A 24,562-nucleotide genomic window follows, 5' to 3' on the forward strand; every position below is an offset into this window, starting at 1 on the left:
ACCTTTCACTAAATTAATTTTCGATGATGGTCTTTGCTGGGAAAGTATTTCATCACTTTTCTATATGACTACAGGTTTTACCTTATCATCACAGTAAGTAATGGAGGTTGAGTAAAGAATCCACCATTAACAAGGGAAAGTATTGCACGTTTCTTATATTGACTTCTCTCCTCTATAGGTTCAACGGTTGATCAGAAGATGTCAGGATGTAAAATTGGAAACCAACAATTCCTCAGTTCTTTTTATACGTTTCAGCCTTTAATGTATTCCAGATCAAGTCATGTCAATTGTATTTATACAGCCCAATAAAACAAGGATCTTTTGTTAGAGACCCTCAACGAGGATTAAGGAGAATTTTCTTTAAAAACTCTTTATTATATAATTATTAATACCACATGACTTTTCTTTCATCATAAATAACTTGGTTTCAAAGATGCTACACCTACGATATTGTGTGGGTATTTGTCAGTACTGCTCTTTTGCATAACAAGTTATAAATGCCACAGGCATTACGCAACTGCTGATCTGTTTGTATGGTCATCCGGGATTTGAACTTGTGACCTCTCACACCGCAATATTCAAACTTATAGCAGTGGGCTCGTCCGGCATTTGTCGTTTCTTTGTGTAATCTGTTGCGTTTAAAAATGGTTTAACCACTTTTTATTTGATTTTATTCACATCTTCATTTATTCATATAAAAATTTGGTACGCATATGATATAAAACTCATATCTCTAATGCATTCCCGCGTCAATGCGCATTTTACAATGAAAATGAAAAACCACACTTGTATTGTCTTTTGCCATTTGTTATTACATCATCATGTGTCTTAAAAGCGGAAAACAAGTCATAGAATCCATCATGCATGCTCAAATACATTATACAGGCATATTAAAATAGTATACCGTTCAAACGGCTATAAACATAATTTGGCTTGCAGATTATTACACAGTATTGTTTCTTCCGTATGCGGGGCCCGTCAAACAAACATTTACAACGATGCATAAAGACCTGACTTTATTCTCTGACATCCCATCGCTTTCTCCCAACTAGTAAACTAGGCTTTAAACTCCGAGGCTGGATCCTTGAATCATCCTCTCAGCTGTCCTGACTGGGCGGGGTGAGCGCAAGTGCCAACCTGGCTCCTATGGCAACCCGATAGATTAGCTCCATCGATATTCACGTTATTAGAAAGCGCTGGTGGATCAGTGATGTCAGCGCTCTTTGCATGCCGGTGCTAGCTGCGTGCATGTGTGCATGCGTGTCATCACCTTGCACTGACAGAGAGCTCAGATATTTTGGGGAGGTGGAGATCATGCTTTGTCATTGAGGAGCTCGGCAGCAGTGTTCTCCCACTCTGGCACGTCCGACGCTCAGCATGCTGCATCCTGATGCGCTCTCATCTGCACGCTGTAGGGTTACCGGGATTTACACGCATTTCCCGTTTACCGCTTTTACATGACCGTCGGATTGAAGCGGCCACGCATTGTTGACGCATCTCAATGTTTGAACCGGGGGAGAGAGGCACGTCCCAAGTGTCAAATAAGATACAACCTGTCCTGCGGATGCGCCGTCACTGTTTTGCCTCCAGTGGCACCCCAAGTGTCTGAGCTTCATGATTAATTTCTCTGTTTTCACGGGCTATCTTTAGAGTGCATATCTTCTCTTTCTTCAAAATGGAAAGATTCCAGTTTTCCATGCGCAAACGGCTGTACAGCTTGCCGCAAAACATTGGACAAAAACCCTTCGTGATTGACGAAGGAGACAACGGCGACAAGGACACTAAGAGGAAAAGTATTCGGCTAAAACATTTGTCCTCTCCGTCTCCTGCAAGCAGTTGCAAGAGCATTGAGGAGGCCAGGAGCGAAGACTTGAGGAGGGACGTTACTGTGAAGACCAACTTGAACGGGGACTGTCGCTTATTTAGGGGAAGCATCTCCTCCATCACCGGGCGGCATCCTCCCGGGTCAGATCCAGCGGAGCAGCGGCGCCTCATCCCCGAGGTGGGTGTCAGCGAGAGTTACCCCAGTGAGCCCAGCCCCGGGGCCCAGCAGCAGGCAGCGGTTGGTCTGAGTGGCACAGCCGGGCAAGAGTCTACGTTTGACCAGTCAAGTTTCATCAAGTTGGAGGGTACCGAGCAAATCATGCCTGAGGACCAAGCTGGCTTCATGCACCGGCAGTTTGGGGCGATGCTCCAACCGGGAGTCAACAAGTTCTCCCTGCGGATGTTGGGGAGTGAGAGGGCCGTGGAGCACGAGAGGGAACGAGTAAAGTCTGCTGGCTTCTGGATAATCCACCCGTACAGTGATTTTAGGTAATGTGTGTGCAGAAAACTGTTCTTTACAAACAGTGGTGTCTTACAAAAAAAGTGCAGCAGTGATCCCGTCACACAGTTTAAGATTGTTTGGCAAAGAAATGTAGAAAAAACAGATCATTTAAGAATAGCTCAATCTTGATATAAAATGTTATCAAATATGATAAAGTCACTATGAACTCCATCGACACCCACTAATCCCACTATATACCAGGAGTGTGTTTTTCTTTGATCACTGTGATGATATTATGATAACGTGATAATCAGGAGTGTGAGCCTGTGCAAAATAGATGTATCATAAACTGAATGTGCCTCAGTAATCCTTGCACACCTTGAAGAGATAAATGACTTCACTTCTGTAAATGATCCTTTTCTAAAAACTCGTACTTTACAGGCCATTCTTACAGAGAAACATTTGATGTAACGTAAAGGAGTTGACTGGCTTACAAAACCCTCTTAGTATCACAATGACAGCCACATTATATCATACATAGGTAGGATATACATCCCTCTTTTGTTTGGACTAAAGCATTGTGTGTATATGGCTTCATTTACACAAGAATACACTATATGGTAATCTAACTAACACAATTCTCTCCGTCTGTAAATGAAATATGTGCACCAAACTAAGCCAACCTGTTATTCCTTGATTTACCATCCATGCTGTGCCATGCATACATGCACGCTCTACATTTAATTGCACACTGCATGCAAACCCGCATTCTGTTCATCACCGCCATCAAGGGATTTTCATGACATTTAACCTTGAGGCTCACTGTCATCATACTTTCAGCGGCCAGTTGTACGCCGATGTGTGTCACTGCAGTTTTTTTTCCACTCATCTGAATTACACTTTTTTTTTTATCATTTAGCGAGGGCAATGGATTACAGAGAGTGCAGCAGGGGCTTGGAAAAGGGGTAATCAAAATAGGGTAACATGACCATTCGAGATATTAGAAGCACACATCAGTAGAGATTATTACAGTACAATTAGTCTAATGGAGCAGAGATGGTGTGGACGGGGAGGGGACACACCACAAAACAGAGAAAACACAGAGAGATTGAAATGAAAATGATGTTATGAGGAATCAGGACGCCCAGCTGTTAACTCTGTGTATGAGGTGTCATTACTTTACACTCGGTTTGCATCACACTTTGAGCAGAAGCAGAGTTCTGGGCCTCTCAAGGGGACACATTATCCAGCAGATCCCATCCTAAATTACTGGTGTAAACCTTGAAGATTATTTAGGTTTTTTTTGGCGTACGAGGCACCGTTGAATCCAACCCTAAAAACTTTGCTCAATTCAAATACTGTGTGTTTCCATGACCACTGTGCACCAGCTCGGCAGAGTGCATACCCTCCTTGTATCTTAACACAGTCTCTGTGTTGTTTAAAGTAACTGCTGTCTTTTATTAAAGCTGTCTGTGGTCACAGCAGCAGACATACTGAACTGGCATGGTTTCGTAAATATGGTTAATATGATTGCTGGTGGGCCTGAGCCACAGTACAGGTGTGTGTTAAGCCACTGAGCTGCATGCAGGCTGTTGTGCTTCAGCTGCGCTCTGGCAGCAAGAGATAAGTATCTCTAGTACAAATGTGATCCCTTTTTCAGCTGTCCTGATTGATCTAAGCTCCTTTCACCATTTTAAGCCTTTTTGTGTTCACTTTGCTTGTAACTCCGCTCTCTTTGTGCTCTCATGCTCTTTAACGTAGTTGCACTTTGACCCAAATTGCGCAAGATTCCTTTCTAGTCCAGCAGAGATCCAGAGACCTCACAACTGTCAGCTTTTTTTTTGATGGCAACACCAGATTACACCAGCAAGTTGTCTGATCTTTGTGGCCTGAATGCTGCGTGCACATGATGATGAGCAAACATGGATGGTCTGCAGGGGCAGTAATGCACTGTCCCCTACAGACCGTTTTTTTTTGGTCCAGCTGTTCGAGGGTTCTGAAGCACGGTGACGTGTGCAGAGCAGTAATGCTAACTACTCAACATCTGGCTGATGCGAGTTGAATTTTGGAGATGACATGGATTCCCAGGAGATAACGGTGGATTTAGCGAGAGGGGAAGTGCAATTAGGACCATTGTGTCACCGCAGAGACGAACAGGCAGATGAACAGAGGAATGCAAATGCTTAGTTTGGCAGGAAACAACAGAAAGCTGATTAGAACAAATGGCCACCCTGTCTTCACAGGTACCCTCCTGATGTTCTCCTGTGAAGGTCTGGTGTGAGTTACAAGAGTAGGTTAAACTACGTTGGTCACATCTCCACTTTTGGTTGCTTCTTTCCTGGACCCTCATTTGAGCACAGACTGTCTCATTGACAGGAACACAGTTAAGCTGTCTGTGGCTCTTATCTGCAACATCCATAGACATACTCATCATCACACTTAATCGAATGCTTTTCTCTCAGTCAATCATGGACTGAAGTTTTGAATTACACCTGATGACAAGATGATGAGGCTTTTGTCCAATCAGCGCTTTTGAAAACGTTGCATTCCCTCCAATTTACATTCTCTCCCCTTGAAAGTTCAGCTCATACAGTGTGGTTACTGCATGCCGCTTCACATGTCACTTAAGTACCCTTAAGTGTTGTAATGCATGCGCCCTCGGAGGTTTGCCCCCCAGACACAGTTTTCTGCTGGCCCTGCAGGTGTGTCAGGCTCCGGTTGGATCGATCAGTGGTTAATTAGGTCTCCGAAATGGATCGGAGATGCAATCACATGCATGCACGCTTTCTCGTCTTATAAACACTGAAGAGGGAAATTGGTAAACACACACTGTCCATATCTTGGCTGGCCATTGTGAGGCCGAGCTTTACATTGCTGGATGTTTCCTGCAGTTGTAAAGGGCTCTGATATCATCCTCTGTTATACATCAGCTACTACAATGAGCATTTTAACATGGTCTGCGAAATCGGGGGAATAAAGACAACTGACAATATAGTAAACAGAGTTATTCAAACAGCTATGGGGTCAGATAACGTGACTATTTTATATTTAGCTTGTAACATTTGGCTATAATTTGCCAATATTTTGCAACACTTTGAAATGCAATTTGGTGACCTTTTCCATGCAATTCTAGATGAAATTGAACACTGAGCTGCTGAAACTTGAGGATTTAGTTATTTGGGAAAATCAATATTTCCTCATAAGCAATTCAGATGAATTTCAATAACCCATTTTGCACTCCGTCCCTGTGGCCAGAAGCCCAGTATTGACCTGAATTTCTTGCTTTGTTAAGGTTTATGCTCAATCTGTTTGTTTGCATTGTTTTTTGCCCATTTGAACACAAGTCTACTGGATTTTGAGTGACAGTGTGAGACTGCAAATTGCACAGAGATTCATTTCTATTTGGAAGTTCCTACATGTCCAGAATGCCTTTGAATATGCAGCACATATTCAGTATGCGCATAGACACACGCACTCAGACTCTGGCTTAAAGTCTTCTGTGTGAACCCAACAGCAACCATTGATACAATTGGTGATGATCTGATCGTGTGTCTCAGATTCTTTCTACCCTCTAACTACTGATAATCAGTACACTTACTAGGGCTGCAATTATTTTCATTATTGATAGATGTTTTGTCTGTAAAATGTACAAAGTTGTGAGAAATGGCCGTTATAATTTCCTAGAGGCCAATGTTAGACCAAAGATATTCAGTTAACTCTGATACAAAGAAATTCCTCATATTTGAGAAGTTGGAACCAGAAAATCTATTTTTGTAAATGCATTTTTGCTCTAATGTCTGATAAAGGGATAAAAAAAGAAAGAAATAACTTATTCATCCGCACATAAATCATTCAACTCTGTTATTCTGTCAAATGTACGACTGTAGTTTCTGACGATTTATCTAAAGAGCTGAACGACTTTGGCCCGCTGGTTTCTACAACATGAGTTATGTGTGTGTCCCGTGTGTTTCAGGTTCTACTGGGACCTGACCATGCTGCTGCTGATGGTGGGAAACCTCATCATTATCCCTGTGGGCATCACCTTCTTCAAGGACGAGCACACGCCGCCCTGGATCGTCTTCAACGTGGTCTCGGACACCTTCTTCCTCATGGACCTGGTCCTCAACTTCCGCACAGGCATCGTCAAGGAGGACAACACGGAGATCATACTGGACCCTCATAAGATTAAGATCAAGTACTTGAAGACCTGGTTTGTGGTGGATTTCATCTCCTCCATACCTGTGGACTACATCTTTCTCATCGTGGAGACACGCATCGACTCAGACTTTTACAAGACGGCCCGAGCCCTCAGGATCGTCCGGTTCACCAAGATCCTCAGTCTGCTGCGGCTGCTGCGCCTCTCCAGACTCATTCGCTACATCCACCAGTGGGAAGAGGTAGATCCTGCAGGGACAGGCTATTTGCATCTTCATATCAGACTTCACATTAACTAATAGAGTTGCAACAGTTAGTCAATTACTTGCCATTTGCCAAAAATCTTCACCTTGCATCATTTTAAATGTTAATGTTTTAAGTCTTTTACGATAGCAAATTGAAAATCTTTGGGTTTTGAAATTCTGGTTGTACAAAACAAGTAATTTAAAGACACGCTGCTCATGCTCTAAGAATTTAGAACATTTTCTGACATTTCATAGAACAAACAGATGAATAATTCATGAAAGTAAATCATAAATTGCAGCCCTAATCTTAAATGTACCTCTGACGGAGGGCTGTAGGGAGATCCCCTTGCTTTAGTGGATTTCTCCTAACATGTAACCTTGTCTGGATTACTAAAAAAAAATATTTCAGGGAAAAAACATGATACTGTGTATTTTAAAAACAAATGTACATATTTTTAAAGCTGTAAGGTACATTTGTTGGATCCCCTCTGAAGCTCACACACGATCAACTGACGTAATAACATATATTTTCCTGCGTAATCTTATTTTTATAATTCCAGCTGAGGCTGCACTCCCCAGAGACCATTAACATTGCTTGCAGATAGTTGCGCAACACTGAAACAGCCTCTGGTGGTATATAGAAGATTAAGAACAATGCGGCCTGGTAAAGGACCCCCGTGTCCATTGGCTTACAAAGCACATATTGTATATTTTAAATCCTCTCATTGCATGATACGAGAATTAAAATGTCATATATTTATGTGTGTCATTTTTTCAGTTTTCTAAATGTTGATAATCTGTGTTACAGGTTTTCCATATGACCTATGACCTGGCCAGCGCCATGGTGCGCATCATGAACCTGATCGGTATGATGCTGCTGCTGTGTCACTGGGATGGCTGTCTGCAGTTCCTGGTTCCCATGCTACAGGACTTCCCTGCTGACTGCTGGGTCACGAGAAACAAGATGGTGGTAAGTGTGCTATGGATGATGGGCTCCTGCATCAACACAAACCTTTCTGCCAAAGTTACAGTTTTGGTTGAGATTTTCTGTAATTTGTTGTTGTTTTTTTGTAGGCGTGTCTCAGATGGAAAAGAAATGATCTCACATACTTCCATGCACCAATCAGGGGTTAGCACTGACATACGACTGATGGCTATGTGGTCACTGTCAATCAAATCACATCAAATCACACCCACTCAGTCCTTAAGTCCTTAATAAATAATAATTAAGGTGTTTCAAACTTTAACTTGCTTATTTATGAATGGATATATGATAGTATAAAGAAACACTAAAGTTTTTAAAGCCGCACAATAATAATATTTAGAGCTGCAACGATTTGATTAATAGATTAGTCAATCGACAGAAATTTAATTGGCAACTATTTTAGTAATTAATTAATTGTTAATAAAACAAGATATTATAACGGGCATTTTTCACTATTTTTGGACATTTTATAGACCAAACAATTGATTAATTGAGCAATTAAGCGGCAATATAATAGATTTAGAAAATAATAGTTGCAGCTGTAATCATATTCAAGTATTATAAGATAAGTTTGGAAAAGCTTTAAAATGGAAATGATGTGGTTGACATCAATCTTCTTGCAAAGCGTTGTAAGTATAGCGACTAATCTAAATTTTATTAATTATCGCTACAGAATAAAACAATAGGTATACTGACAACTGAAATAAACTTCTACCAAAGAATAATCCAGTTCAGTAATGCCAGTGAATAACTTGCATGTTAAAAGCTGAAGTTTTCTGACAGTCCGAGCCCCTCGGTAGTCATCACCTGTGGTATTGATCTTAAACTGGGAATAGGCTCACAAAGTTGTGCTGCAGCATTAATATAGAGGTGATAATCTTTCTCTTTCCTCTCCTACAGAATGACACGTGGGGTCAGCAATACTCCTACGCCCTGTTCAAGGCCATGAGTCACATGCTGTGCATCGGGTACGGCCTGTACCCCCCTATTGGCATGGCTGACGTGTGGCTCACCATCCTCAGCATGATAGTGGGCGCTACCTGCTTTGCCATGTTTGTGGGGCATGCGACTGCACTCATTCAGTCTCTGGACTCCTCCAGGAGGCAGTACCAAGAAAAGGTACTTTCTGTTGTGGATTTTTAACACAGAAGAGAGAGAGAGAGACATTGGGGAGAGTTAAAGAGCTAGTTATTAAAAGCAAAACAGCGACTTACAGCAGGACACAGACCATCCATGGTGCTTTGCTGCTAGAGTACACCGCTGAAGGACACAGTTGTTAATGTTATTAGCTGCAGCCTGCAGAGCACAACTGTATTTGTCAGATGGGACAGAGGCATTGCTCTGTGGGCAAGTTTCACAGATGGCCTGACAGTTGACTGTTAACATAATTAGACACATTATAGTCCTCCTCTGAGCCAACACATCAATCACGTTAATATATTAATTTTGACATGACTTTGCGTTTTCTCTTGCAGTTACATTACAGGTACATGTTTGCATTTCTGTAGGGGTTGTTCACTTAAATACTTTTAATATTTAATTATATTAATTTAATAATTGTATTACTCTGTCTCGTGTTACAGTATAAACAGGTGGAGCAGTACATGTCCTTCCACAAGCTCCCTGCCGACATGCGCCAGAGGATCCACGACTACTACGAACACCGTTATCAGGGCAAGATGTTTGACGAGGAAAGCATTTTGGAGGAGCTTAATGAGCCACTACGAGAGGTCAGAAGTAATCTACACTGTTGTTATTGTGGTCTTTATGGTAATATTGCTGAGTCTAGGAATGGGACAATAAAGGATTTTATCATGGATTGTGATAATAACCACGATAGGTTTTCAAGAATATAATAATACAGTTATAATAGTTTATGATTGTTGAAAAATACTGTAAATACTGAGCATTAATAATCACTTCTAAATGTCCTTACATGTGCTTACAACTACATTAGTGTGTGTTATCAACCATTTATTAAGTGTTTCTATTATTAAGTGTGTATATATGTTAACTAGGGGGAAATAAAAAAATATATTTTGCATTTATTTTATTTTATTTCTTTATTCGTTTTCTCAGCTGAAAATATGTGAATCAAAGAAGCGAGCATCTTTTTCTAAATGGTTTACAGTTAAATATTTATGCAATCTAATATGCGCTCTTACTTAACACGATAATGTTAATAGTCATGTAATCTGATTAGTAAAGCCTGGAGACTTTGTGAGGACAGAGAACCTCATTAACGGGACACTAAGCCGTTAACCGGCTTGCTTTTATAATGATTGAAATGTAGAAACACTGACATTTGTGTTGCGAAGGCTAAAATCTTTTTTTTGTGTCTTCTGCAGGAGATAATCAACTTCAACTGTCGTAAACTGGTGGCCTCCATGCCTCTGTTTGCCAATGCTGATCCAAATTTTGTCACCTCAATGCTGACAAAACTGCAGTTTGAGGTCTTCCAGCCGGGCGACTACATCATCAGAGAGGGAACCATCGGCAAGAAGATGTTCTTCATCCAGCACGGCGTCGTCAGTGTCCTCACCAAGAGCAGCACCATCTGTGGGGTTCAGCCATCAGACACCAAGCTGTCTGATGGCTCTTATTTTGGAGGTAATGTCTGCACACAACCTGCTGTGTGGACTGCATGCTAATATGTTCTGTATCTGGCACTGAGTCAGTTTGAATGTATGTGAAGGAGTGCTGATAGTATGATTTGTTTTGATTTATTTGGCTCTTGCACTCAGCAGATTAAGTTCCCTGACTATTACAGCTGGGAAAAACTGTCCACATCATCTCTTTAAAAGGGCTCGGGGCTAAGAGGAGTAAAGCTTTGTGATCTTTGATTCCATTTGTGGGGTTTTCCCCTTTGTTAACCATCATATTTAAAGCTGAAATCCAGAACTTTCAATTTGTTGTCGCCTTTGTTACATCGTCTCGTTGTCGGTGTAGTAAAGTGAAATGTCATCAAATGTCAACTAAGAAATGAACGTATAATTCACTTTACTTGCATTTGCAAATGAAAGCGGTGTGATCTGACAGTTATTTCCAACCACATTTTAATGTTTACCATATCATTCTTGTATCAAAAATGTGTGTCGGTGTAATAACAAAACATTATATATTTCGGCTTCAAGCTACTCAGCACAGCTGAACACACACAGATGTGAAAATGATGAATGAGAGCAGAACGCGTGTTTAAAAAAGACAAAGCGTGTGTGTCTGTGTGTGTGTGTGTGTGTGTGTGTGTGTGTATTTGTGTGTGTTTGTGTCTATATCCTCAATATGTCTGTCCTGAAAAATATGTCTCCTTTTTTTTCTTTTTTTTTTATAAATGCCGCATTATTTTATTTTTCTGATCTGGCACGACAGATGAGATCAGGGCAAACTGTAAGCTGCAGAAATTGCATTAAGTGCTCCATCTGTGGGCTTCAGAGACATCAGTCTTTTCATGTTTTATCGTCTCACACTAATAATACCATTTTTGACTTTCCAATGGATCTTATAAATGTGGTTCTTATGTATCACACAACTTGTATAAGAAAATCATCTTATAAAACTTCATATTAGTGACCCATTTTTAAAAAGTCCTCTCTGACTTCCACTCAGCAAGAAGCATTTGAATAAAATTGTACAAATAATTAAACTATTGTTATCCCTCTCTCCCTGCAGAGATCTGCCTGCTGACCCGAGGTCGGAGGACAGCCAGCGTGCGAGCAAATAACTACTGCCGGCTGTACTCTCTGTCGGTGGACAACTTCAACGAGGTGCTGGAGGAGTTTCCCATGATGAGGAGGGCCTTCGAGACCGTGGCTCTCGACCGCTTGGACCGCATCGGTGAGTCCTTGGTCAAGAGAGAAAACCTGTATATAAGAGCCAGTTATACTGTTAAATATTATTTAGTATTTAAATGTTGATATTTCACTTTGTATTACATTTAATACTGATCTACTTTCAATAACAGCAATTACATTTCATTATATGTGTTATTCGTTGAACAAAACTACAGTGATGGTGGTGGCATCTGCTGATGGAACATGTGATGTGTTCGTTCAAACACAGGACCCCACAATTTATTAATAATAATAATATTTATTTACAGAGCATATTTCAACGTCCACATAACAACGTACTTCACAAAGGCAGCAAAATTAAACGAAAACAAGTTTCAAGAGTGAGAATTTGTTTTGTAAACGTACATAAAAAACTAAAGTAAATTATCTCAAAACGGCCAACTAATCAGTCTATTACTAAGTTACTCTGTCTTTACTGCTTCAGCCACATTGTGTTGTAATGTAGTACATCACATAAGAACTGAACATCCATGTACATTAGCTGCTGATAGATATGCTATGCTATGCTATGCTATGCTATGCTATGCTATGCTATGCTATCACATTGAAACCCTCTAGTTAAGAGAGGCAAGGCTATAGTGCTGATGAGTTGTACTCATAAAGTATGCGTAGACGTGTTACGATAATTACGTTATCAACTTATGGTACTATAAACGGACGTGACCTTGATCATTTTTATGTTATTGACTTATCGTCCACAGCTACATGAGACAGGAGTGCTGTTGCTGAAATCTAACTTATAGCTTATATGTTGTTACTTTGCACTTTTTGTTAACAAAGGATCTCTAACCTTTGAGAAACTGGATTGGTAGTATAGATCATGTTAAGCAATGAATGACTCTTTATACCCCTGTCCAATTTCTAATGTCTAAATTGTTAAGAATTCAAAGTTAATTACTCTTTGAAAGGGTGTGCTTGCATTAGTATGCTATTATAATATCATTATATCAGTGGCATAAAATGGTCTTATGACAACATCGGCATTATTTCTGGGTCAAACTAAAGTAGTTATTGTGACAGGATATGCATTCATTAATTAAATAGACTTTATTTCTGTTTTCTTAACAGGGAAGAGGAACTCTGTTCTTCAGAATAAAGTCCAGCATCATCAAAGTTCTGGCACACTAAACTTCCAAGAGACCGAGATCATCCAAAGAATAGTGCAACATGACCGTGACATGGCCCAATGCACGCAGCTGATCCAGGCCAGCCCACAGATCCTTCACCCTCTCCCTGCTCCACCATCACCCACCCCGGTCATCTGGGCCCCGCTTATTCAGGCCCCGCTCCAGGCTGCTGCTGCCACCACCCCTCTGGCTCTGGCCTTAGCCCATCACTCCCAGCTGCCTCCCATCCTGTTCCACCATCCTCTGACAGCCCCCCTCAAGGACCCCACCATCTTTCCAAAGAGAGTCCATGTTGGAGCGAACATGTCCAGTAGCTGCGTTTCAGGACCCGGTTCTCCTTCCTGCTCCAACAATTTCAGATCTGGTATTGAGACTCCCATACTGGCGTCCCTCAGGCCTCAGCATCTCGCCGCTGGCCCCGTGTCTCCCACAATGACGTCCCCGCCCATCTTCACAAGCAGCCTGCAGCCTCTTGCCCCTATGTCCTCACACCAGCTCCCGCACTACCCTCTCCACTCTGGCATGGCCTCAGTCTTCCCCAGCAGCCAGACCACTGTCTCCTACACCTGCTCTGCTCAGCTCCACCCTCAGCCCTTCTACGGTGCTATGACCACTCCACCTCATCCGATAGGTTTACTCCAGCAGGGGGCGCCAGGGAGGCTTGCAGGGAGATTCCCAGCCCACTCTGCCTCCACCATAAACCCTCTCATCTCCAGCTCAGTCAGCCCCATACTAAGCCAGCTGCAGCACACCTCTCACGCCACCGCTCAGCAGATGGGGTACAGTCATGACAGCGCACGCAGGACATCCAGTGGTCTGAGCCTCCCACGTTTTCCCTTCATCACCAGCTCTCAGCCCTCCACTGGATTTATTCAGCCAGTTTCTGCAATCGGAGCTGGGGCCGCAGCCTCCCTGGCGCAGCAAAGCCTTGCAGGTCTCCAGTCTGTTTTCCTCCCCCAGGTTTTCCACGAGCACTCTGCCCTCGCCTCCCTGGCTCAGTATGGCTCCGCCGAAGTCTCGCCCTGCTACACGCCTCCGGTCCACAGTCCCAGCATACAGAGTCCTGTGATCGGAAGGACATTTTACTACAGTGAGCTCCCCAGCGCAGTGGGCTCCCGCAGTCCCTCTAACCCCTCAGACCTCATTCCCTGCCAGGGTGGCCTGTACCCTCAAAGAGAGGTCCGAGTCCTCGGTGGATCTCTTTACCCAGGAAATAAAGACTATCTCAGGCTCTCACAGCTCCATATACCAGGAAAGGCCTTTGGCCATGAGCGGCTTCGCAGAGGGGGTAGTGGGGGAAACCAGCCCTTTCTTCTCCCCCATGGCTGCTAGTAAACCCTACAGCCCGATCCCGGGTCAAGTTGCTCCTGTCAGTCGGACATATTCAGGACCCGAACCTCAGAACCAGCCCGCTGGCGTTCACTCTCCCCCCGCTAGATCCCCTGCTAAGATGTTAGAGACCGAACACAAACAGTCCAAACTTCCATCCAACTTGTGAGGTTCTGACACACCCTCCTTTGATGCCTGAACAAACTGGAGGTCAACACCTTCTTGGCATTGTTTTAACCACTACTTTGTACAATTTTAAAGTAGGAGGGTGTGTTATTCTTATCAGATTGGCGATTGGTGGTTTTTCATTTTTAATCAGACAGAATAAATAATTATGGACAATGATGGATATTTTTCTACAGGATATTGCATCTTTGAATATAGTAATAAAATCCAAAACCTATTGTTGGGTATATATAGCACCTCATGAAAATATCAAATGTTCTATGTATTGTATTATAACCACACTCTGTGATTTGTTTTAAGTATTTTGTTTAAACCCCATTGTTCCGGATATTTTGTGTAACCTTTTAGCTACACCCGTTTAGTTGGACATTTTTCCACAACTGTATCCTGTTATGATTGAAACCAAAAATGATTCTCCTTTTGTATGTATTTTCCCACCACCGAGTGTGTTGTGTGAATGCAAGGTTACTAGGAGATTTGCGGAGGGACAGACTGTGCACTTTGCTCGTTTCAGAGATCACCTAACGTAATGGTTTGATGACAGCATGTCTTCCAAGATAGCGTTTCAGCAATATTGCACACCAAATGGGTCATAGAAATCAGATCACACTCCAAAAAACTGAAGTAATGAATGTAATGTAATGTTTGTCTGTCTGAATGGGAGAAGCGGGATTTATTTTTGATGTGTCGAACTCGAGGGCGATGATGGTTTTCTGTAGCGTGCTGGAAAGTGTAACCAGTTTCAGACACATTTCCACGACCACTTCGGCGCGTGGCGAGACGCACCACTGATGCCAACTCATGTTAGTCTGACAATAACTTCGGTACAGAACATTTGTTTTTGTGCCATCAGCATAGTATGCAATAATCTGTGTTTTTTTTATGGGTATACAAAGGTACTGTGAATCGAAGCACTTGAGTGAATGAGTGAGATTCTGTTCTTAGTTAGAAAACAGATTAAAACAAGGGAATCACATGGAATTAAAGCAATTGTGGATAATCAAACATCCTGAAACCAGCAATGCACTAAGACTGATCTGAATGTTTCTTGGACCAGTCAAAGGGCTAAAAGCAGTTACTTGGACACGTGGTTGACAAGAAACCCTGATGGGTCATGTTGCTGCATATTTACCTCTTTCATTTTACATTATTTGATTGTAAGATTTGACATCTGTTGTTAAACAATTGCTGCTTTGTGATGCTATGCTGACTCAATAAGACATGTATCACTGACTGATTTTTTTAAAACCAGACTCTTAAATCCTTCTACTTGTTAATAAGTCCATGTGTTTAGATGATACTTCTCTTCCTCTGTGTGGAGCTTTGGCCGCTGAGGAACTGTGAGCAGGTCAGCAGGTCAAACCATCGGAGGATCCTGTCCAGCGGTGTTAGCTGCCTGGTTGCTGAACCTGAGGTTTGCTGTGACTCTGAACCCGCCGAGGGAAGAGAGATACTATCCGTCACCAGCCGGTCACTGCCAATGGGCTCGATCAATCCCTCATTACTATTCTCCTCCGAGCACGCACCTCCACACCACCTGCCAGAGGCGTCGGCTTGGGTTGAGTGTAAGGTTACTTTGAGTGCATTCAACTTATAGGTGTGTGTAGGAGAAGAGGTGTCAGTCATTCATCTATTTATATATTTATTTCTCATTTTGCTGCCTTTTTAACCAACAAATCTGAAGATTCCACCACCTATGTATGTTAGGTATATTTAATTTTAGCTACTGAATTCAGTGCAATAAAATAACATATGGTCAATGATGCTCGTCCTAGCTGTTGATTTCTTTTCAAAAGCAGAGCGTGGCATGTAAGGAGTATCTGATAAAAACGCTGGTGAAGTTTCAGACTTTAAACCGGATTATACATTGAAAACGGCATGGTGTTGTTCAGCGCTAACATTCAACATAGCCAGGATTGTAATCTGACTCATCCATACAAGGAAAATGATCTGCCATGTTCCTGGAACATAACATAACATTGATAACTGCTGGATTAGTGAGTAAATATAGATATTTAATTATGTGCTACTGCAAGGGTTAATTAAAACGTGATCCCGACAAAACTTGTCTTTTTTGTAAAGTTGCATTATATAATAGTCTGACTGCTGAAAAGTAACTAAATACATTTACCCAAGTACTGTGCAATTTTGTGGTACTTGAATATTTCCATTTTCTGCTACTTTGTACTTCTACTCCATTATAATTAATAATAAATTAATATATAATATATAATTAATAAATAAATAATATTATACCTTTTACTCCACTCCATTTATTTGATGATGTTAGTTACCATTTACTTTGCAGATTCAGATTAATACTACAAAATATAATCAAATAAATGATTCTGTATTATTATGGATAAAGATAACACTTTATTAAACCCGTAGCAAAATTCACAAGCTACCTGACAGTATATAAAGTAAAACATATATAAACTCCATCTTTACCAGCGACACTAAAATAATGTGATGCACATATTAATGCATCACTTTTATTTCAATAATATACATTATTCTGAAATTCTCCACATTACTTTTTATACTTTAGGTATATTTTAAAGCTATATTCTTTACTCAAGTAAAGGTTTTAATGCAGGACCTTTACTTGTGACAGAGTATTTATACATTGTGTTATTGCTATTTGAGTATTTCCTAAGGCATTAAATTGCCCACCCCAGTGTTACCCCAGGTGTTATGAGTACAACAACAAACACAGTTGAACCAACAAATCATTTTAATGGATAGAAACCTGGTCATCACAATGACACTTGTAGCAAATATCAGTTCAGCATGAAACACTGGAGAAGACAATAGCAGTACATATCCATGGATAATTAACAAACCAAAAACCAAGGAAATGACATAAAGTGTAGCCTACTTTACAGTGCATGCAGGGGAACAATTATTTCCACTCTGATTACCAGAAGAGTTTCCACTAAAAGGGTTTGAGTTCAGTCTCTGGCAGCAGGATTAAGATAATAAATTACACATATGGATGACAGGAATCTGGAAATGACTGTATGTGAGCTTCAAAAGTCCTTTGTAGGAGGGGCCTCGTTTTGACTTTCTGTTGGTGATGAACGACCAACAGAAAGGAAAAGTCCGATACAGGGGGAGGCAGGTTACAGAAGAGGGGAGGGGGAGCGGTTACTAATGTCCTTAGATGAAGTTCAAGGCACCAGCACAACTCTCATAGTGTTGGTGTAACCGGTACCTGGGCGCCAGCCAGTCACAACAATGGCAACATCACCAGACTTGAAGAATTTGTTGTGCTTGCCTATGGATAGAGAAAAGAGAAGCGTTAGTGGGAAAATAAGGATTTAGTTATTAAATATAAAACTCTGGGACTCTGATCAAGGAACAAAATTATATCAATCACAGTTTTTCTTAACAAAAAAACACCACTCACCAACTTCCAGGGCAAAGTTCACACGCAGATCGACGTCCTCGGCCCAGACATCGTTGGCAGGCTTGGTGTAGAGCACAGGGTAGATACCGCGGTACAGGTGGGCCTGGCGGGCGGTTGTGCCACAGCGGGTAACAGCAATGATCGGGGCACGGGGCCTGTACCTCGACAGCATGTGAGCAGACCTGCAGGTAGCAGATACAAATGATTACATCTAGAACTGAAAGTGTATACATTTCGACTCCAATTGAAAGATTAGTGCCAAAGGCTGATATGTTGAACTTGTTAGCAAACTGTTGGCCTTTTACACATCTAGCAGCTACCTATCATTCATTTAAAGTTGTTTTTGTGTCCACCTGTCCAATATTCACTCAAAGTGACTGTAATCACTATAGCAAAGTGAGCAAAGCGGAACATCTGCTGGTCAGATCGCTAAACAATGAGGTGATTGTTTTCTAATTATGGAAATATTAATTATAGGCGCTTTAATTATGCCATTATCATTAAGAAATCCATCCAGCTGTCAGTAATACATGTGTTGAGAAGATGAACTCTCGTGTGGAAAGGAATGTACAGGGAGTTAAAATTAACTTAGAAAATGTCAAGGTTCACATCTCAAAAGGTCACAAGTGGAGCACAGATTGTGAGTGCCGTGAAAGTTGACACATTTCATATGAGCCGAGGGCTTGTGTTAGGGAGGGAGCGGAGGCAGCGGGATAGAGAGATGTTATAATGTAGCACTTTCTTTGCTCACAGTGGGCGCCGTGTAGGATATTATGAGTCAGAGCTTTACAGGAGGAGGTTTACAAGATGGACTTCTTCTTCTTTGAGTCTCACCTGCCAGACTTGGTGAGCACGATGATGGCGCTGGCGCAGCACTTGAAGGAAGCCTCGACGGCACCGATGGCGACGGTCTCTGTGGGGTCACGGGTCAGATGAGAGGTGCGACTGCAGCTCCTCGAACATCTGCCTGTGGAACATGGCTGCCTCGGCTTCACGGGCAATCTGAACATGTGGAAATATAAGCAGCAGTGTCAGGCTACAGTCACACAGCCTGTTTCAACTGCAGGAGTTAGTTTGTATTTTAAAGGACAAAACAAAGGGGCAGTTAACCACAGTGCAGAGGTCTTCATACCTGAAAGCACACTGAGACCTGAAGCTAAACAACAGCGGTGGCCATGATGTCCAGGGACTGTTGCTGTGCATTGCAGATCCTCAGACACATGCTAATTGAGTAATATGAACACACAGTTAAAGCACAATGCGAGAAGACAATAGATGGACAGAGGGAGGGGATGTGCAACAGGGATACACAAAGCAAGTTGAACAAATACTAAACAAGCTGTTAGAAAAATTCAAGCTGGTACCAATGATGTGCTCACAATGTAACAGATATTTAATTCTCCATGATGTAGAAAATACAACTTACAACACAGCAAACATACTCATCAATATGTTTTTTATATTTACTGATGCGAGAAGTACATTTTCTCTGTTAGGTGCACCAAGACTCTTCAGTTCTGCACTAAACAGTATGCCTATGTATGTATAAAGCAACAATGTGTTGCTTGATCATGTGAAGGTGGTAGCTTTTATTATGAGAAATTGTTATTTGGCAGCGAGCTCTCAACACTTTGATGTCAGAGTTTCCGAATGAATGCAACACATGCCATGTGTTAGAGGAATTTAAACTGATAATGCAGGGTTTCTCACAGCCGTAAACACATGAACATATGAGAGACACTGAAACAACTGACCAAAACATGTAAAAACATTGGTATGGTCTTTTAACATTGCTATGAAATATGCATATATTGTGCAAACGATATAAGACTTAGGGAATCAGACCAATCAATGGCGATCTTACCATGTGCTGTGTGCGGACGGCCTCCAGGGGATAGTCTCCCTTGGCGGTCTCACCACTCAGCATGATGCAGTCGTTGCCATCCAGCACGGCGTTGGCGACATCGCTGGCCTCAGCGCGAGTAGGGCGGGGTTTCTTGGTCATGCTCTCCAGCATCTGAGAAGGAACATTAAGACTCTCTAACACACTTTACTTTATAAAAATTGTTTTCAACAAAACAGTCGTACTACTGATGTCACAGACCTGTGTGGCACAGGTGATGGGCTTGCCGACTCTGATGCACCGGCCAGTCATCATCTTCTGGGCGATGAAGACCTTCTCTGTTGGGATTTCAATTCCCAGGTCTCCACGAGCAACCATGATGCCATCGCTAGCTTCCAGGATCTCATCGAATCTATGAGACAAAAAGAAAAGAATCAGCTAATCAATTCTCCAAAGATTCAGATCTGTGTAGATTCAATTGTGACTGCTGGTAATCCACCCACCTGCGCACACCCTCGTGGTTCTCCAGCTTGCTGATGATCTTGATGTCTTTGCCCTTCTCGCCCAGCACTTTCCTGACAGCTTGAACGTCAGCAGCCTTACGGATGAAGGAGGCGAAGACCATGTCAACACCCTGCTCCACGCCAAACTGCAGGTCCGTGATGTCCTTCTCAGATAATGCAGGCAGGTCAATGGCAGCTCCGGGCAGGTTGACACCCTTCTTGCTGCCGAGCATACCGCCGTTCTCAATGTTACACATCAGGTAGTCGTTGCCTTAGGACACACAGAACAAAGGGACATTTTATTTACACCATTAAGCAGAAACATGAAAGCTAAATCTGCATGAAAGATAGATACAATTAATCAAACAGATGATTGTTTGTGTGCTCACCAATTTCCTTAACCATGAGGGAGATAAGACCATCATCAATGTAGATGTGGCTTCCGGTCTGCACAACCTTGGTGATGTTCTTGTAGTCGAGCCACAGAACTTTTTCATCACATTTCTCCATGAACTGGTCGTCGAGTGTGAGCTTGATAGTTTCACCCTTCTTGAGCTCAACCTCAGCAGTTCCACTCTAAACAAGACCAGGGAGAGAGCATGAAAACATGCTTCATCAAGGTTTCATACAATTATTTGTGCAATAAATAAAAAATGGTCTCTTTGAAATCTTGGTTATTTGGCAAGAACTCACTCCCTTGATAAGTCCGGTCCTGATTTCTGGTCCCTTGGTGTCCAGAGCGATGGCCACTGGTCTGTAGTCAGCAGATCCGGGACCGAAGCTTTCAGTTGCATCACGGACGTTCTTGATGGTCTCAGCATGGTACTGTATGACGTGGGATGTTTAACAAATGTTAACATTTTGAAAACCTTTAAAATAAATATAGCAAAGCATTAAAAGTGAAATAATGTACATTTGTGAACTATGTCATAACACCTTGTTTTATCTAGGTGGAGAAAAGATTATCTCCAAATGTGTTAAATTCTTAAAATTAGGTTAGTACAACAACAGGTGGAACAACTGGGTCCACACAGTCACAAGGACAACACTGGTTTACATGACTACATGCAATAAATCTTGAATGACAACTGCAACACATATTTAGCTCATGATATAAATAGCTGCTCACAGACTATCAGGGATTACATGAATAGTTTCCAAAATAGTTAAGCAGCAGCCGTTAAAACATGGTGTTTGAGAAGTCTAATCTGCACACGATAATGTCAATAATGAACGCCTCACTGTGGTTTCACTACATGCCTGCTACTTGCACGGCTGCTGCCAGGCTGATTCTCGCAGAATAACTATTTATAGCTGAACTGACCACTCACACGCCAATGAGAATGGATTTACTTTGCCCTTCTCATAACAAATCCTATATCCACTAAATTGTGATTTCTTGGAGTCACGATTATCAATATTATTATTTTTTGTTGCTAAGAAGCTGGCTAAAACACAGACTGGACAGTCAACTCAAAAGCAAAGCAGAGAGTTGAGTTACATTGAAAAGAGGCACTGCTTTTAACCTTTGGAGATCCAGATATAAACTGCAGGTGTTCATACTACAGCTGATCCACTCAGGTGACAGTGAAAAAGGTAAAGAGGCATGACTTTTAAAGGTGAAGGGTCAGTAGAATAAGGTCAGCCAAAGAGTTGATGCAGTTGGCTCCCCTATCTCAAGCTACAACACACCCGGTACTGAAGGGGCAAGTGCCAGCTCATAGATCACATTACATCCACAGACAGTTGCCAGACCACAAGAGTAATGTCACACTGATGGCTGCAGCTGTAAAGGGCAAGTTCCACTCTGAATCATAACTCAAGCTAAGAACTACTGCTGTACTGTTCGGTCTGAGTTCAAACTCTGCACACTTGAATCAGTGATGTCACAGCAGGTTTCGGCATCGCCACTTGTGTAGTGCCACAGGCTGAAGTTTTGGAGATGCAAATAGTTAACAAAGCAGCGAGTGTATTTGCTAAATGTTACTAATTACTTCATGTGTGCCGTGAGAGAAGTTCATCCTTGCAATGTTCATCCCAGCCTTGATCATTTCCTTGGACATATCCACAGATCGGGATGCAGGTCCTGCATCAAGACAGGTGAATATATAAAAGGTTAAATATGATATTGTTAAGATACAATGAGATAATCTTTGTTTTCACTAGCGTGTAACAAGAGATGAATGAATAGGGTTTGTTTATGAGTCTGACCGATTGTGCAGATGATGCCGGTGTTGCGAGACACAGCGGGTTCAGAGTCGATATCCAGCAGACACATGTGCTCAATGAAAGTGTCTGCCATGGCAGCATGCATCTGCTGCGTGTGGATGATCGAAGAACCCATATCCTTTGACTTCGACATGACTGGATCTGTGTCTGCAGGAAACTTCATGTAGAGACAGAGGAGGAAACAAGAGCAATGTTTAGTACCTGACAACTCGACCCATGACATAAATAAAGTTTTTTTTTTTTTCATGGGTTGTGATCTAAATGGTGACACAATAGCTCCTGAAACCAAGAGCTTGTAATAGAAACTACATTAGAGGAATAAATAATCCCATAAACTTGAGCACATGCATATTTAAATAGTGTGGGAAATAGATCAGAAATTACACTAAAATGTATCAATGATCTAAAAGTACACACTTACAGGAAGGTGTCACCTCTCCAGAGTGACTATGCAAGCTGACCGATCAGCCTATGCATAGAGTAACAACAACAGTATGTGCCTGCCTCACTGCACTCTCCCACATTCCAGCGGGAGTTTATGTGCAGCTGAAGAAGAGGAGCTGGTCATTTGACAGAGGCTAAAGGTGATTCATACACACAGAGAATAACTCCAGAAGGAAGTGAAAAAGCAGTATGCATGCTGCCTGAGGTGCAACGCTGTTTGAGAATCCAAACAATGTACATTAAAAGGTAAAAGCAGCAGAGTTATCATGATTCAGCTGTCAGCTATAACAGAGGTCCGCAACATGCATGACAAATGTGTGTTGGCATGGTGGGTTTGTGTGCTAGGACACCATTCCTGCCCCCAGCTTTCACCTAAAATAACACGGCAGCTGAGAGCGTTTATAGCCTATATAAACATATCAGGAAAATTAATACATTTATCATAAATATATTATAGTGTAGTGTTTTTAAAGCCACCTTGCATGTATTTCTGAGTAATGTGGTCTACAAAAGCTAACAGATAATTGTTTAGAGGAAAAAGAAGGATGTCCTACTTTAGGCTGTTAATTATTTTAGGCAAGAAAGGTTTCTGGAAACATGCAGTTAAAGTAAAAATATTTATTTATCTGCACCAGAAGCAAATCACAGGAGCAGGACACAGATACATAGATACATTATGCATAAGTATTATAATTTGCATAATAACGTGATGTAGAGATATTCGACGGAAAAGTTTAATCAGTGATTGAAATTACTTTAAAAAACTTTTTTTAAAGCATGAATGGAAATTATAATTCCATTTAAACATTCAATCAAACCTAATAAAACATATACTTTCCACTCTCTCTGTCATATAGTCGAGTCTACTTGTTGCTACTCACCTACTGGGTGAACTTTGCAGGACCAAGAAGCTGCGAGCTCTGCTGGAGCGACAGTTTTTATCCCCCTCACTAACCGGGACTACTTTCCTGTGTGAAGAACGCACGGTGACACAGGATATAGGGCGCGAGAGTTAAGTCGCCGTTTACAGTTATTTAAGCGAGTTGAACGTACGTTGTTCACACAGAAGTTGTTTTTAAACGAAAATATAAAAATGCAATGTCAAATTTGCAGATAACATCCTAAACGTTGGACACATATTGAGGGAGGATACGGCGCAGGTGTGAGTGTTGGTCGCCTGGAAATTCACAAAGCTCTCCGCTGATATTTGAATATGAGCCTGGGCCTTAATTTTGGACCGGAGGCACCTTAAATTATAAGCAACACGATTACCTTTCAACTGTAATTAAGGCTGTGGTTCTTTGCATATTCAATATTTTTTTTACATTGTACAAAATTATAATAACTTTTTTCGGCTGTATCTTATGTTCTTGTATGACTATTATTGTTTTTAATGTGTTTTTATTCTCTTTCTATTTACCTAATTTATATCAAGGATCAAGGAGTCAAGTCATTTGCAAGTTTTATTATTCAATGTTTTATAGTTGTTTGCAGAAAAAAACAAAACAAGAAACATTATCATCAACATCATACAATATCCAACACGAAAGTTTATTTATTTGTCAAGATCGCACATTGCTGCTGATGCTCACCTGCTACAAATATGTCAATATATATATATATAAATAAATAAATGTATATATATATATATATATTTTCTTCCCTTAATTCATTTAGATGCATTTTGCTTTTATCTCCTTTATTTCTTTTTTCATATGTTAGACTTCATGTCATACAGTTAGATGTTGCAGGGCTGCATCATTTGAAGTTGTTTCATGAGCTCAGCAGGGGAGGAACTGTGTCTGCCTGTCTTCATCATGATAGTTTAAAAGCATTCACTCGGGGCTTGATATATAGTAATGGTGTTTCAAAATGAGAAGAAAGGTGCAGTCAAGCTGATGAGTCGAAAGCAACAGCAAATGCTTGCAGAGATGCAATTTTTACAGGTTCACAAATGTATGCGTTACTCTCAGTAAGGTGTAGTAAA

General features: G+C 41.4%; 2 protein-coding genes across 2 annotated transcripts; one reads left to right on the forward strand and one right to left on the reverse strand.

Moving 5' to 3' along the window:
* Nucleotides 1-1,675: 1,675 nt before the first annotated feature.
* Nucleotides 1,676-15,961, forward strand: LOC115009797 (potassium/sodium hyperpolarization-activated cyclic nucleotide-gated channel 3-like). The gene is given in 9 exon segments (XM_029434042.1): nucleotides 1,676-2,313; nucleotides 6,240-6,663; nucleotides 7,475-7,636; nucleotides 8,552-8,770; nucleotides 9,235-9,381; nucleotides 10,000-10,261; nucleotides 11,321-11,485; nucleotides 12,571-13,751; nucleotides 13,753-15,961. Coding segments are annotated over 9 exon segments (3,573 nt in total). The 3' UTR covers nucleotides 14,128-15,961.
* A 902-nt stretch (nucleotides 15,962-16,863) lies between these two features.
* pkmb (pyruvate kinase M1/2b) lies at nucleotides 16,864-23,567 on the reverse strand. The gene is given in 12 exon segments (XM_029434625.1): nucleotides 16,864-17,424; nucleotides 17,557-17,738; nucleotides 18,391-18,503; nucleotides 18,505-18,558; nucleotides 19,421-19,573; nucleotides 19,661-19,811; nucleotides 19,903-20,173; nucleotides 20,292-20,478; nucleotides 20,596-20,727; nucleotides 21,897-21,988; nucleotides 22,114-22,288; nucleotides 23,457-23,567. Coding segments are annotated over 11 exon segments (1,593 nt in total). The 5' UTR covers nucleotides 22,265-22,288; nucleotides 23,457-23,567; the 3' UTR covers nucleotides 16,864-17,317.
* Between the last annotated feature and the right edge of the window lie 995 nt (nucleotides 23,568-24,562).

This window comes from Cottoperca gobio, chromosome 6, assembly GCF_900634415.1.
Source record: "Cottoperca gobio chromosome 6, fCotGob3.1, whole genome shotgun sequence".
NCBI classification, from domain to species: Eukaryota; Metazoa; Chordata; class Actinopteri; order Perciformes; family Bovichtidae; genus Cottoperca; species Cottoperca gobio.